Raw genomic sequence first — 13,357 nt, forward strand, 5'->3', positions numbered from 1 at the left:
AATATATATATATATATATATATATATATATATATATACATAGACGTTTTTTCTCCTTTTCTTTTACTGTGTTTAAGATGGTGGAATTAAATAAAACAAATAGCCTAATGTTTGTATGCTTTAGAGTAGCCAGTGGATAGCACAATTCAGTACATTTTGTCACAACTTAATTTGATTTCATGCAATCCACTTACAAATAGAAGTTAAATGCATGTGTGTTGGACTAGTTTTTGTTGGCATTAACTGTATTTTGGCAGGGGATTGTTAGTTCCCAGCCTGCGTTGGATGGGAAGAGTAAATGTTGAAGGTGTCATTTTGTGTTTTGGAGATGAGATTAGAAAAGAGGGAGACTTGTTAGAGTTTCATGGTCTTTTGCGATTTAAAAGAGTTTTCAACATCATACATCGGCCTATAGGAAAATTTACAATAGGCCTACGTAATGTGCACTGTTACTAGCCTAACTGAAAGAGATTAATTTTGAAAAACAGTTTTGACATTTAAATTTATTAGTTTACTAATTTCAAGTTGGTTTATGCTACACAAGGCTTTGAGTTGAGTTTACATGGTAATTTTGTTAAAACTAATTTAAAAATCTCCCAGCATGTCCACATATGTAGTCTTACTTAGCCAAATTATTATTTTTTGCATGCACCATACAACAAATGACTCCTGTTTAAACTACTTTAAATCACAGACCCTCATAAATATGTCTTTGCACACTCGGTTTGTCAGTTAGATGCAGAGTGCGTCCTCTATCAATATTAAAACATGTTATTCAGTCACATTGTCCTCCACTGGTAGGTTTTCAAATAAAAAATGTGTAGACTCCAGATCTGGTTCAGCACTGAAAAAGTACATGTTTGAATATGTGAAAAATTATAATACATAAAACACAATAACTATAAATCAATAATAATAATAAATTTTAATCAACACTCAAGGACACGTTACAGTATAAAAACAACAATTACACAAAAAACAAAAGCATAGATTTACATGAAAATAAAATAAAAATAATACAAGGGTAACCTAAAACACGTTTCTCAATTATATAAAAATAGATCATTTGAACAGATGTTTTAATCTGAGATTTAAACTAAAATGTTACATACGTATATAGTTACAAGTTACATTTACAAAGTTGACCCCAAGACAGGCCACCTGTGACCCACTACAGTGTTCAAAATCTTAAAACCACATTCAAATTTTAAAACAACAGCAGATTGTAAACACCAAAGAAAGAAAGCGGATTTAATGCAAATAATGGCCTTCAATATTGAGAATAAAAAGAAAAAACAACAAATATGCACAAGGCATATTTATGCACACTTTTCCAAGTATCTCTGTATCATTCTATGACAGATGTCCCTTTAGAATAGCTCACTTAATTTCAATCACGAATTATCTTTTGAAAAGCAAAAAGAAAGATTAGAGACTGAATTTGCTTTGGGTTTTTGAGCTAACTGTGCTGTGGAGTTTGAATGAGGGTCCGTGTTTGAATCATAATGGTCCAATCTGTCAGTGATCTTCAGTGTTTATCTAAAAGCTTAGACAAGGCAAATAGACACTTGGGTTTGATCTTGAGGTCTATTGTGATTGGACACCACAATGAGCAGACACATTTGAGCAGGTTAGAGGTGACAGGTCAAAGGTCACCAGGTCTGTGGTCATGATCATGGGTGGCATATCCCCACAAACATCATAAATTGTGATCCTCCTGGCCATCTGTGTGCATTTATGTGTAAGATGACTGAGTATAACAGGAGATAATTGGAAACAAAAAGGCGTCTGCAGGTTTAGGTGTGTCATTTGTTTAGTGGGAGGCCATCATCTCCGCGAGCCCCCACACTGTGTCAAAACTCTCTGTGCATTAATCAAAAGGATTTTAGTTCATTTATGAACATGCTCGTCTGGCATCACTGTTTTAAACTCTGCTTTCTTAATCTGAGTGAATTGTGGGTCTGCCGTTGTTTTGGTCTTTGCCCTTGACTGCTGATTGATTTGTGCTCAAACAGGTCGGTAGTGATGCATCTGCTAGCGGTATGAAAGCTAAACGTCATTAACCTATCTATCCACGGCCTTCGATTTTTAACTGAGCATAATCTCATGACCACAGAGAAAATGTTACTGTTATTAAGAGTCTTTTTGCGATTATAATCAAAAATGAACATTCATTAAACAAAAATGGGCTGTTATGTAGTAGTACCATAATATACATTATTGTGGACAATATATTGGATAAAATATCTCACAGTTATAAAGATGAAAATCATATTAGTTAGTTTGATTTTAGCACAATGAAGTGACCATAGAGGTAAATTCTGAATTGTTTCTTCGGTTTAAGTGCATGGATTTTGATATGTTGCATCATTGCATGGAATGTAATTTGCAACATAAAAAACTGACAATTTATTAAGATATATTCTCTGTGTTTTTTTTCCATTCTCTAATCAAAATGTTTCAAAGGAAGTATTTTCTTGGAAAGTTTGATATAATTAGTAATTATTTTATAGGTTTTTCCTGTGTGCTCTATTTACCATCCGTCATTTTAATAAACAAAAGTTAATTCCTCAACAGTTCCTTTCAGAAATCAAGCGTAGCGTTAGTTCTGGCAGGTCACGTTAGTCAAGCTCGCATCAGCTGACCTTCAGCTGATCCCCATCTACCTATGGGACTACGATACCTATCTAAGAATTCATATATAAGGTCCCTCAGTATTATCAGCAGTTTTTGCATTGCTCAATAGCTAATTACTCTCCTCCATCCCCAACTCCTCCTCTGTCAGTCAGGATTCAGCCTTCTGATTCTCCTTGAATCAGACTAATTCTAAAATGTGTACATAAAATTATTGAACTTTAACAGTATCTGCAATACATTTATGTTAGTTCTGTTCTGTTTACCCTGGGGGGTTATTGCTGCTCTCCCTGCTCTCATCCATGCTAGGCTGCATGGAGGCGCAGGGAGTTCTTGCCCAGTACAGAACCATACCGCCAATCCAAACTGTATGCTAATTGTCAATCATCTTTGACGATAGTGGTCCTGACAGAAGTGAGCATCCCTTGTCCTATTCACTCTGAAGGCCAGAGTCATTGAAGTGGGAACTCTGAAGAGAACGGGGGCAATTGTGTCTCATAATGTAGATGTTTGGAACACACTTGGCGAAAGGAATAATGAAAAACAACGTCATTCTGGAATGACCCTTCTCGTGGCGTCCCCTTCCCGAACACCAAACACCATAATTTTCCAGGCCTCACCATCTTCCAGGAAGTGACATTTTTGTTAGGAAATCTACAGGACCAACACAATCAAGCATTAGCAACGTGATGTTTTGTGCTTGTGAAGTTGGTTCGCCTCATTCTAAAACATTCCTTTCCTTTACATAAGAATTTCAAATGATATTCAAACAGAATTCTAAGTTGACACCCTGTAAACACAATAAAATAACTGACAATCATGATGGCAAACTTAAGATCTATTTCTATCCTTTTAGGTTCCACACTGTTTGGCATCCTGTTCATTTTCTTGCCATTATGCGTAAATAAACAAACTATAAAGTTTAAGTGCCTGTGCTTTACTACAGCATATTTCTCAATATTCCTCAGTGTGAGGGTGCTATTATATTATATTATTAGGCTAATATGGAAGGGAAAAAATATAAATATCAGCATAAATCGCATGGTTCACAGAAAAGCCTCTGTTTTTATATAGGGGGCGTGTAAAGCAACAATCAGAGAACATTCAGGAAACGCTTGCAGAGTGCTTAAGGGCAGAAAGCAACAGGAGAGGATTAACACAATGGAGCGCAGGAAATGACATTTAACTTGTTAATATTTCTAGCTTTAGATTAAGGATAAATTGTCTATTATATTTCCTTAAAAGAGAAAGATAAAACGGGCGTTTGGCCGAGGGCCCAAGCGCCGTTCGTATGCAAAGCGACAGCCAATTAATGAGCGCCGAGTTGGGCTAATGACGGCATGCCTTTCAGCATGGTGTTTGGGGTAATGACTTTCCAGTGAATCTGCTGATTGAAATGTAACTTGCCTGGCCTCCGGCGAGCATCTAGAAATGGCTAGAACAGAGGCAATCAGAAGATGGCTGAAGACAAAGGATAGGCCTACTCTGCTCCTTACAAATCAGTTTCTCTCTATAGAGCTGCAACCGATGTTGTGAATCTATATGCATATATTATATTACGCCATAGACTGCTTGCAGCAAACATGCATTAGCATATTCATAGTAAATATGCAGGTTATTTACGATAATAAGGTCGGATTATTCAATTCAATGAATGTTAAATAGATGAGCAAATGGTGTATGCGTTATCTACAATGACTTCTATTTATTCTTCATCTCTTCCCAATTGAACTCTTCATTTCATTTAACTTTTCTCCTTTTTCATTTCAGTCAATTTCTGTTTTTTTCAATAACGTCCGGGTTATGTGCCGAATAGTTTATTTGTGGGAGAAAACCCGCCCTGCGGCCAGAGCGCGGGATAAGCGCTTTTTATTATACACCACAAGATAACCGAGGAGATTAACGCGCGAATGCTATGCATAAAAGTATATGCGCGTGAATGAAGATGAAAAATTATGCTATTTCCGCGCGTATGGCGTCCCACTTTCCACAGTGTCCCACTTACTCTGTCTGCGCGTGTGTAAAGTTTAAAGCAGGGGTGTTAAACTCAGCTGCTGCATGACCAAAGTCCTGCAGAATTTGGCTTCAACTCTAATTAAACATACCTGATCCAGTCGAGCCTTTCTGAATTGCTTGAAAAATAGGTGTGCAGGTGTATTGGACCAGGCTTGGAACAAAATTGGCTTTGAAGCCGAGTTTGACGCCCCTTTATATATAAAAAATAATTTAAAAAATAAAATAAAATAAAAGTGTCTTTTAAGTAATTTTAAGTGTTCTGTTGCTAGACAATGTCGCTAGGATATGGAAAAAACGCCGTGAGCTTATAGCTACTTCTGGACTGAATATTAATGTTCCAAGAACATTCACTTGTGTGTGAAACAACTTGACTCAGAGCCATCATATTAACATTAAAAGCTGGGGATCTCTGTCAGAAGACAATGACCCCTTCATGTAACTATCCAAAATAATTTTCACAACATAGTCTCTCTTATAATTACGTTGTATTATAGTAATAAGTATTTTATTTTTTACGTAGTTATGGTATTTAGCTTTATGGACTTTGCTGCCCTCTTTCGGATAAACATATATATTACTTTTTTTTTTCATTCAGACCATGGAAAATTGAGATTTTATACTGTACATTCGCAAATTAATTAATAGTTTTGTGTCATTTTACTTGTTACTGATGTATTGGTATTTAGTTTGTGTAATTTGATATTTATTGAACTGTTGCAAAATGTTACGTAATTATATAGAACATGATTTTCAAATTGCATAATAATTTGTTTATTCACATCGTTATCTAAAAAAATGACTTAATTGTTTATTTGTTAATCTTTTAGAGAAAATAATGAAACATTTAGTTGTAAAAACATATAGACATTGAAAAATACCCCCAAACACATAAAATCTAATACATTACAGAATTACAAAATAATAATAATAATAATACTTCACAGTCTGAGTTATTGTTTAGCTATATGAAATTTGTGATTCTATTTGACAATACAAGTAAAAAATAAAATGGTAATACTAACTATACTATATTCTAAAGCTAAAAGCCAGGGTCATTCGCCATTTTCAAGTGAGTTTACATGCCACTTCAGATTTATTTTATTCAAACCCTGAACCATTTTAGTTATTGTAAACATTACTACTAATTCAATTTTGGGATGGTAGCATTCTGTTGCAAATGTTGGAAGTTCAGTCCCCGGTTATAGATCACCTTTAACGTAAGACAAGTGAGAAAAGTGCCATTTAAATCAGTTAATATTACTTTCACTCCATCGAATATGCTGCCCTGATTTTTCACATTGTTTATGTCAAAGAGTGTTATTAAGAGATTTCTAATGACCCAGGGGCATGCAATACATGCGTCTAAAAGCACTGACTGACAGCAGAGAGAGAAAACAAGATTGTGTGTGTGAATGCCACATCTTCTATAAAAGTTGATCCCTCAAGTAAAAACATTACTTTCACCGTCCGGGAAATTCTCCAAGAGAAATAAAAATAACCGCTTCGGCTGACCTGCGCACATTAAGCATACATTTTTTTGCTCTTTCTTTGTTGTTAGAAATTGCGAGAGCCAAGCCAAGGGCACTATGTCACAACAAGAAGAAATCACATATACACACTGGCCCAGAAAAAAAAGCAGGTCTGAGAGAGAGTGACTACAGGGTCTCTGAGCCACGAGATGCTTGAATACAGACAGAATAAACATATTAATGTACTAATAAAATAAACATATAGGTGTACTAACAAGGCACTTTTTTTATTTTATCTTTAAATTAAATAGTTTTAAGTTTCCCCTAACTTAACAGTATAAATATTTATTAATCATTCTTAATAATTAATCAATTTATTAATAAGTCTTTTAAGGAATAGTTCACCCAAAAATGAAATTTTGCTTAACGTTTACTCATCCTCAGGCCATCCAAAATTTAGATGAGTTTGTTTCTTCATCAGATTTGAAGAAATTTAGAATTACATCAGTTGCTCACCAGAGTCACCAATGGATCCTCTGCTGTGAATGGGTGCCGTCAGAATAAGAGCCCAAACAGCTGAGAAAAACATCACAGTAATCCACACGACTCTAGTCCATCAATTAACATCTTGTGACGCAACAAGCTGCATGTTTGTAAGAAACATCGTCAAGACGTTTTTAACATAAAACTTGCTTCCGGCTAAAATAAGAGTCTTTTATTCATAATATTGCGTTTTCCAGAGAAAAAGTCATCTCATGTGAATCTGGAGACAAATGTGCACATACCACGCACCATTTACAAGCCAAGACAGTCCAAAACTGTTCTAAACAAACATGTTGATGGATTTAGAGGACAACAGGGGATGGCCTTTTTCACTGGAAGAAGCATTATTATGGATTATGAACACATATTTTGGCACAGTCTAAATTTAAAGTTAAAATACCTTAATGATAGATTTGTTATCACTTTACAAGACTAATCACTGTAATCACTTTACAAGACTTTACTGATGGACTGGAGTCATGTGGATTACTTATGGATTATTGTGATATTTTTCTCAGCTGTTTGGACTCTCATTCTCACGGCACCCATTCACTGCAGAGGATCCATTGGTGAGTAAGTGATGTAATGCTAAATTTCTCCAAATCTGTTCTGATGAATAAACAAACTCATCTACATCTTGGATGGCCTGAGGCAATCATTTTAGCTTTGTTTTTTTTTTTATTCCTTTGAACAGATCACATAAAAAATGTAAGTGCAACAATGTGAACTTGGACAAACGTACGGAAGTCATCCTCAAATTTAAATGCACCACCTCAATATCTTGGATGGCCTGAGGGTGAGCAAATTTGAGCAGATTATCATTTTTTGGTGATCTATTGTAAGTGGAGAAGTTCACAATGAGACCTATATATGTTTTGATAACTATCTGAAAGGTTATCTCACATATTTTGTATTTATGATTAATGTCACCATTTGGACTATAGCAAAACACAATCCAGAAGAAGTAGGAGAAGAAGCTTTTTCCAACTGTAGTTGTTGCTTGTTTACTTCATTCAAGCGGTGCTGTGAAGAAATAGGGAGACGCCATTATATGCTTCAAATGCACAATAGACAAATCTGGGTTTGTTTCCCTTCAGCTACGATGACGTTGATGCTTGACGACACTGAATGGCATCTCTTAAAATATCTGCAATCAAGCGTGTGCAACTAAGGGAATTCAGCACAGCAAAGTGCATCCACATCAGAGTAGTTCCCACTGGATTGCTTCTCATGGAGTTCGACATGGCAGTGAACAGCACATTAGTGAGTTTTGATGGTGGCATTCAACAGTTAGAAGGGGAAGATACTAAAATAATCGTACCAGCTATTCTCAGCACAATCAGTGGACTTGGGATCGGTGGGAATGTTTTGGTGCTTGTGGTACTAATCTACGTTTTCGCCAGCCAGAGCGCATCCGAGGCTAATGTGATGCTGGCCAACTTGAGCGCAACTGACTTGATGATACTCTCTGTGTGCGCTCCGGCGCGCGCGGTCACATACTACAAGCGCACTTGGACACTCGGACTACTGGCTTGCAGAACTACAGAGTGGATTCAGCACAGCTGTTTGGCGGTAAAAGCATTTACACTGTTAGCTACGAGTCAAGCACGTCACAACTTTTACAGTCATCCCGAGGAGCAGTCAAATTTTCGTCAGAAAAATGTTGTGATCACCTTAATGATCATATGGACGGTTGCGCTCGTGTTTCCAGTTCCTGATATCGTTTTTTCCAGGTTAAAAGAAGAGAGAAATATCAGTCTGTGTGTATCCGAATTAACTTTTCACTCCCAAGATGCAATGCGAGTTTTCAGTAAGATGCTACCATTGGGCATCTACGTTCTTCCCATCATCCTCTCTGCCGTGTGCCACATCAGGACCATCTTCCTCATCAAACCGAGTTCCCACGAGGAGTCTTTTCTAGCACGTCAATATGAGAATTCGTTGATGTATTTATGCGTCATCGCCCTGAACACGCTGATGACGCTTCCCGAGTGGGTTTCTTGGGTGTGGATGCGCCATAGATCCAGCGAAAGCTGCAAACCGTCAGTCGGTTTGCTGATTTTTGCTCAGGTGTGCGCTTACTTGAGCAGCATGTTCTTTCCCGCCATTCTTCTGACCATGCATGTGCCCCTCAGAGAAAGTCTTAGCAATCTGTGTTCACTGTTGGCTTGTCGACGTGATAAACACAGACTAAAACTTGAGGGGAACGGAAATGAGATGCGCACAGTGGTTATGAGGGTGTTGGATGAGCGAGGATGTGTGACCATAATAGAGAGGCATTCAGATGCATCCTGTCAAACTCTTCCAGATCTCGAGCACTTTTGGAGCGAACGGCGAAACACTACAGTCACAGAGGATAATGACCCGTTACCATGGGAACGACTGAATCAAAGCAACGTTGAACTCTAACCTTTGACCTCTGTTATATCTGTGCTGGAAAATCCAGTTTAAGATGCTAGCTGTATTTTGGAGAATGATAGCTGAATCTAAGCTGGTCCAAGCTTGTAATAAACTGTGCAGTCATGTATTGACTAAATGTATGTATTGAATATGAAAACCTTTTCTGATTGCCCTGCGTAGTTGCACAAGGCCAAAAAGGTTACTTTTCTTTTTTATGAAGTAAATAATCTTAATTTCACTATTTCTGCTTCTGTTTTGTCTGTTGTATATTTAAATAATGTATGTTCTGACTCAGAATCTGTTTCACTAAGAAATGTTTTAAGTATATGTAAACAATAAAAATACGCTTGAAAAATGTGTATTTTGTAGTCCCTTTTTGGTTGATTTCAAATGCAACCTAGAATGTAGGTGCTAATATTTCAAAACATTTTGAATGTGGTTTGTTTAAAAATGTTTCATAGAAATATGATTGCAAGCTTTGCATTTTTTTACTATATATATATACAAACTATTATACTATATATTTAATATATGTCTTTATTTGTATGTGGTATCAAAAGATTAGAGATTGAAGGAAGGACCATGGTTCACAAAAACCACGTGAGCATGCTATATTGTTGGTCAAGAGCGCACAGTGGATGCTATTTTAGTGTAGGCTCTATTAGTGCCGAATGAATGATTAGCTTTAGGTGCTTTTTGCAAGAGGTGCTTTTAAAAGATCACTGTTCTTTCAACTAAAAGCCTGCTTGGTTACTACAAAATACCCTCTGACATTTGAACATACTGTGACATGCATGCAATATATAGGCCAGCAATGAATAATATCCACAAATGAGATTGGAATTCACAAGCAAATGCATATGTACATTTTTACTTAGGAGCTTGTCAATTAGGGTCAATTAACTAAGCTAAACATACCTTGTACAGCTATCTATTACTTATAGCAGCTTGGCAGTAGTGGTGTCAAACGATTAATCGTGATTAATCGCATCCAAAATAAAAGTTTAATAATAAAATAAAAGCATAATAAATATACACAGTACACACACATATATTATGTAAACAAAAACTGTTATGTTTATATATAAAATATTTCTAGATAAATGATATGAATTTAAATATAAACGTAAATATTTTTAAAATATATACTGTATGTGTGTATTTACATATGCATAATAAATATACACAGTACACACACATATATTATGTAAACAAAAACTTTTATTTTGGACGTGATTAATCGCGATTAATCATTTGAAAGCACTACTTGGCAGATTTTTTTGTTTGCATAGCAAGTCTCTATGACATAAGCACATGATGCCACTAATCTAGTACATTCACAATGTCTTTGCCAAAAGTATTTACAATTATAAAATTTACAATTATTTATACACTCAATATTAGGTAGCTATTTACTTTAGACTCAGAGAGTATGAAAAGGAATGGGTTTAAAAAGTGCAGTATTGTATTTACTATGTTTGAGCTAAACATAAAGCCGGTGATTTATCATGTATAGTATTCTGCTTTCAGTGGCCCATATACACACAAACACAAGAGATTGGCTGTAGCCTTAGGAGATATGCTCATATTATGTATTTTATAGTATAATAGCCATTACCCGTGAAGAGAGTGAAAGATGCAATCACCGTGGGATTTGAGGTGGATGGGATAGAGACAAGATAGTGAAAAAAAATGGGATTACAACTCCACTCTGAACAAACAGGGCCATCTACTGGCCATTTAGAGAAATATACACTGGGGTGACTTGGTGAATTGGCCATTGATACATACACATGAGATGAGGGCAATTGCATATAGCCAAGGATCAACAGTTCCTTCAACATAAATAATCAAATATGTTATTATTACTCTGCTGCACCCTCTTTCTCTTTTTTTTGCTTTAGATGACTTAACAAAATATCTCCTTTTCCGTGTAGCTATTCAATTTTAGAAAGCTCGGGGCACAAAATAGGATCCATCGGGGCAGCACAGTAAATTTTATAGTAGTTATTTTTTGTTAATAAGGCTAATATGTGTTTGCAAAACAGGCTGTTAACTCAATACAAGGACATCTTAGTAAAACAAGAATAAAGCGAAACACATTTGCTGGGAATATTTCCAGTGTATTAATATTGTAAACGGCTCAAAGCCTTTACTTTCCCAGATGATCACTCTATGTGGGGTTTTGTTTAGGTTAGTAACGCAAACTACTAAAGAATTTATTTTTGGGAGTAGACATCACTTCTTTCTGTCATTACTGCAGATGTGCAAGTATATAATGCGCATGTCTGAGAAAGCGCGTCTGCGCAGTGTGCACACCGCCCAACTCACACTCATGCATGCTACATGCTAACTTTACAGAAAATTTGAAAATCAATTCTATAGTTACTGTTGAAATTGGACACAAGATTTGTACACATTTAATATTTTTTATTTTATTTTAATATTTATATTTTTCATGGTGGCAACATCATCGGGCCACAAAAACGGCGGATTAGACCCATAAAATGAATTTAAGTAGCCTATGGCACATTCAGTATGTAGCATATCCCTCCCTCAGAGTTTATCAGCTTTCAGTGGCGTCTTTATCGGTTTTTACAACTGCCATACCTTTAACAGCTGTATAATTAAATAGGTAACCATGCATTTCAAAGTCTACCTGACCTAGGATAATTTTAGTTTATTTTCGACATCATAGTTTGTCCCCTACGCCCGCTGCACCTGCCAAGAAAATGATACAAATAATAATGGTTATGGTTTTTAAACGTGTCCTATTGCAAGACGATACGATTCCAAAATCAGTTTTGCAACACGGAAATATGAGAATTCAGTGGCGTAATATTGTAACAAGTTGATACACAGTTCCGAGATCCAATGAAAAAGACAAACAGCGTGTGATGGCTGGGGAGGGTTGTGCTTTAAACGCGCATATCGAAACTTAGTGGTTCAATCTGCGAAGGAACTCACAGACTGACCTTCCTCTAAAGGGTAAGTTCAAATACACTTCATATTTCTACAGTGTTAGTTGTTTTGTGCGTACATTATACTGTACTTGCGTTTCGTGTATTAATGTCTGTCTTGCATAAAGCTCGCGAACCAGCAAATTTAAGTGACGATTTCACTTACAAACAGACGGACAATCTCTTGAAAATACGTGTTACATAAATGCAAACTTTAATAATTTGAAGACGTTTGTATGCGCTTTTTGTATGTTTGTGACTCCTGCGGCCTATTTTTCCTGGTAAATCGACTTGAAAAATCATGCTCAAATATCGGTTATAAAATTTCGCTGATCTCTTCGTAATCACTTTAGCATGGGATTCAACGTTTGCTCTTTGTCGTTACTCTTCATCATTTACGCCAGGCACATGTAGAACATACTTTAAAGTATATGCTGTATATCAAGACAGGTAGGTGCTTCCTGGTCACCTCAAAGTACTTGACAATGTTTCCTTTAAGATTTTACAGGGAAATGGTGCGGTCGTTTAGAGGACATTCCACATGAGAGCAGGTTTGCCAGTTTCCTTGAACATAAGCCAGTTAAGCAGACTGCCATTGTGACCTTAACCTCGAGCTTTAAACCCTATAATAATTTATTAGAAACTGTGAATAGTCGCGGACTTGGCTGGCTGCACATTAGCTCTGAGGAAGGACAGCACCTGCCTACCTGTCTAGTTAAGTGTGGCTTAGGACAGTAAATGAACCCTTATGTCTGTTATCATTCAAGATGACAGATAATAACTCTGCTCCAGTTAAACTATTTCATGTTTGACCTTTAAGGGACGTGAACTATGGATTAACCTGCAGTGCCTTAGTTCAGAAGAGCAGTACTGTCATTGAATCTGACAACAGATTATAATTTCTGAGCTGTTTAAGTGAAAACAGACTAAGATTCAGACTAAAAACAGTCTCTGATGATTTTTTGGGTCCTCCTTTTCACTATGAGATTGAAGACTAGATGTGCTGTGATTTGTTAATGCTTTACATGTGTAGTTATGTGGCACAGATGCAGGTGATGTTTGTGTGACATCTATGTCACAACAAAGCAGACACAACTATGTCTGCTTTGTCAATCCTGTCTAAGGTAAGACTGTGGGCTGAATTTTTGAGCTTGTTTGGTTGAGCTGGCTTTAGGGGGCATGAATATTTAGTTTGAATACACGACTGAATTTATAATTCTCATAATAGAAAATGTAGGCCTAAATGTTTGTTTTTAAATGCTTAAAATGTAATTTTATGAATTGTGCAGTATAAACATCTGTACAAACAAACAAACAAAATAAATAAATTATATA

General features: G+C 36.2%; 2 protein-coding genes across 2 annotated transcripts in view; both read left to right on the forward strand.

Annotated features, from left to right (window-relative positions):
- Positions 1–7,872: 7,872 nt before the first annotated feature.
- On the forward strand, positions 7,873–9,071 carry LOC107690192 (probable G-protein coupled receptor 151). The gene has a single exon (XM_016488444.1). The coding sequence runs from the start codon at positions 7,893–7,895 to the stop codon at positions 9,069–9,071; it is 1,179 nt and encodes a 392-aa protein (XP_016343930.1). The 5' UTR covers positions 7,873–7,892.
- A 2,468-nt stretch (positions 9,072–11,539) lies between these two features.
- Positions 11,540–13,357, forward strand: part of LOC107690146 (flocculation protein FLO11-like) — a 6,644-nt gene continuing 4,826 nt past the window's right edge. The window contains exon 1 of the mRNA XM_016488380.1: positions 11,540–12,050. The gene's annotated coding sequence lies outside the window, so the exon portion shown is untranslated. The remainder of the gene's footprint in view (positions 12,051–13,357) is intronic.

This window comes from Sinocyclocheilus anshuiensis, unplaced genomic scaffold (assembly GCF_001515605.1).
Source record: "Sinocyclocheilus anshuiensis isolate Anshui unplaced genomic scaffold, SAMN03320099.WGS_v1.1 scaffold1581, whole genome shotgun sequence".
NCBI lineage: Eukaryota > Metazoa > Chordata > Actinopteri > Cypriniformes > Cyprinidae > Sinocyclocheilus > Sinocyclocheilus anshuiensis.

What these genes read in the sequence shown, in the direction of transcription:
- LOC107690192 (XM_016488444.1), top strand. Translation starts at nt 7,893, where the DNA reads ATGGAGTTCGACATGGCAGTGAACAGCACATTAGTGAGTTTTGATGGT.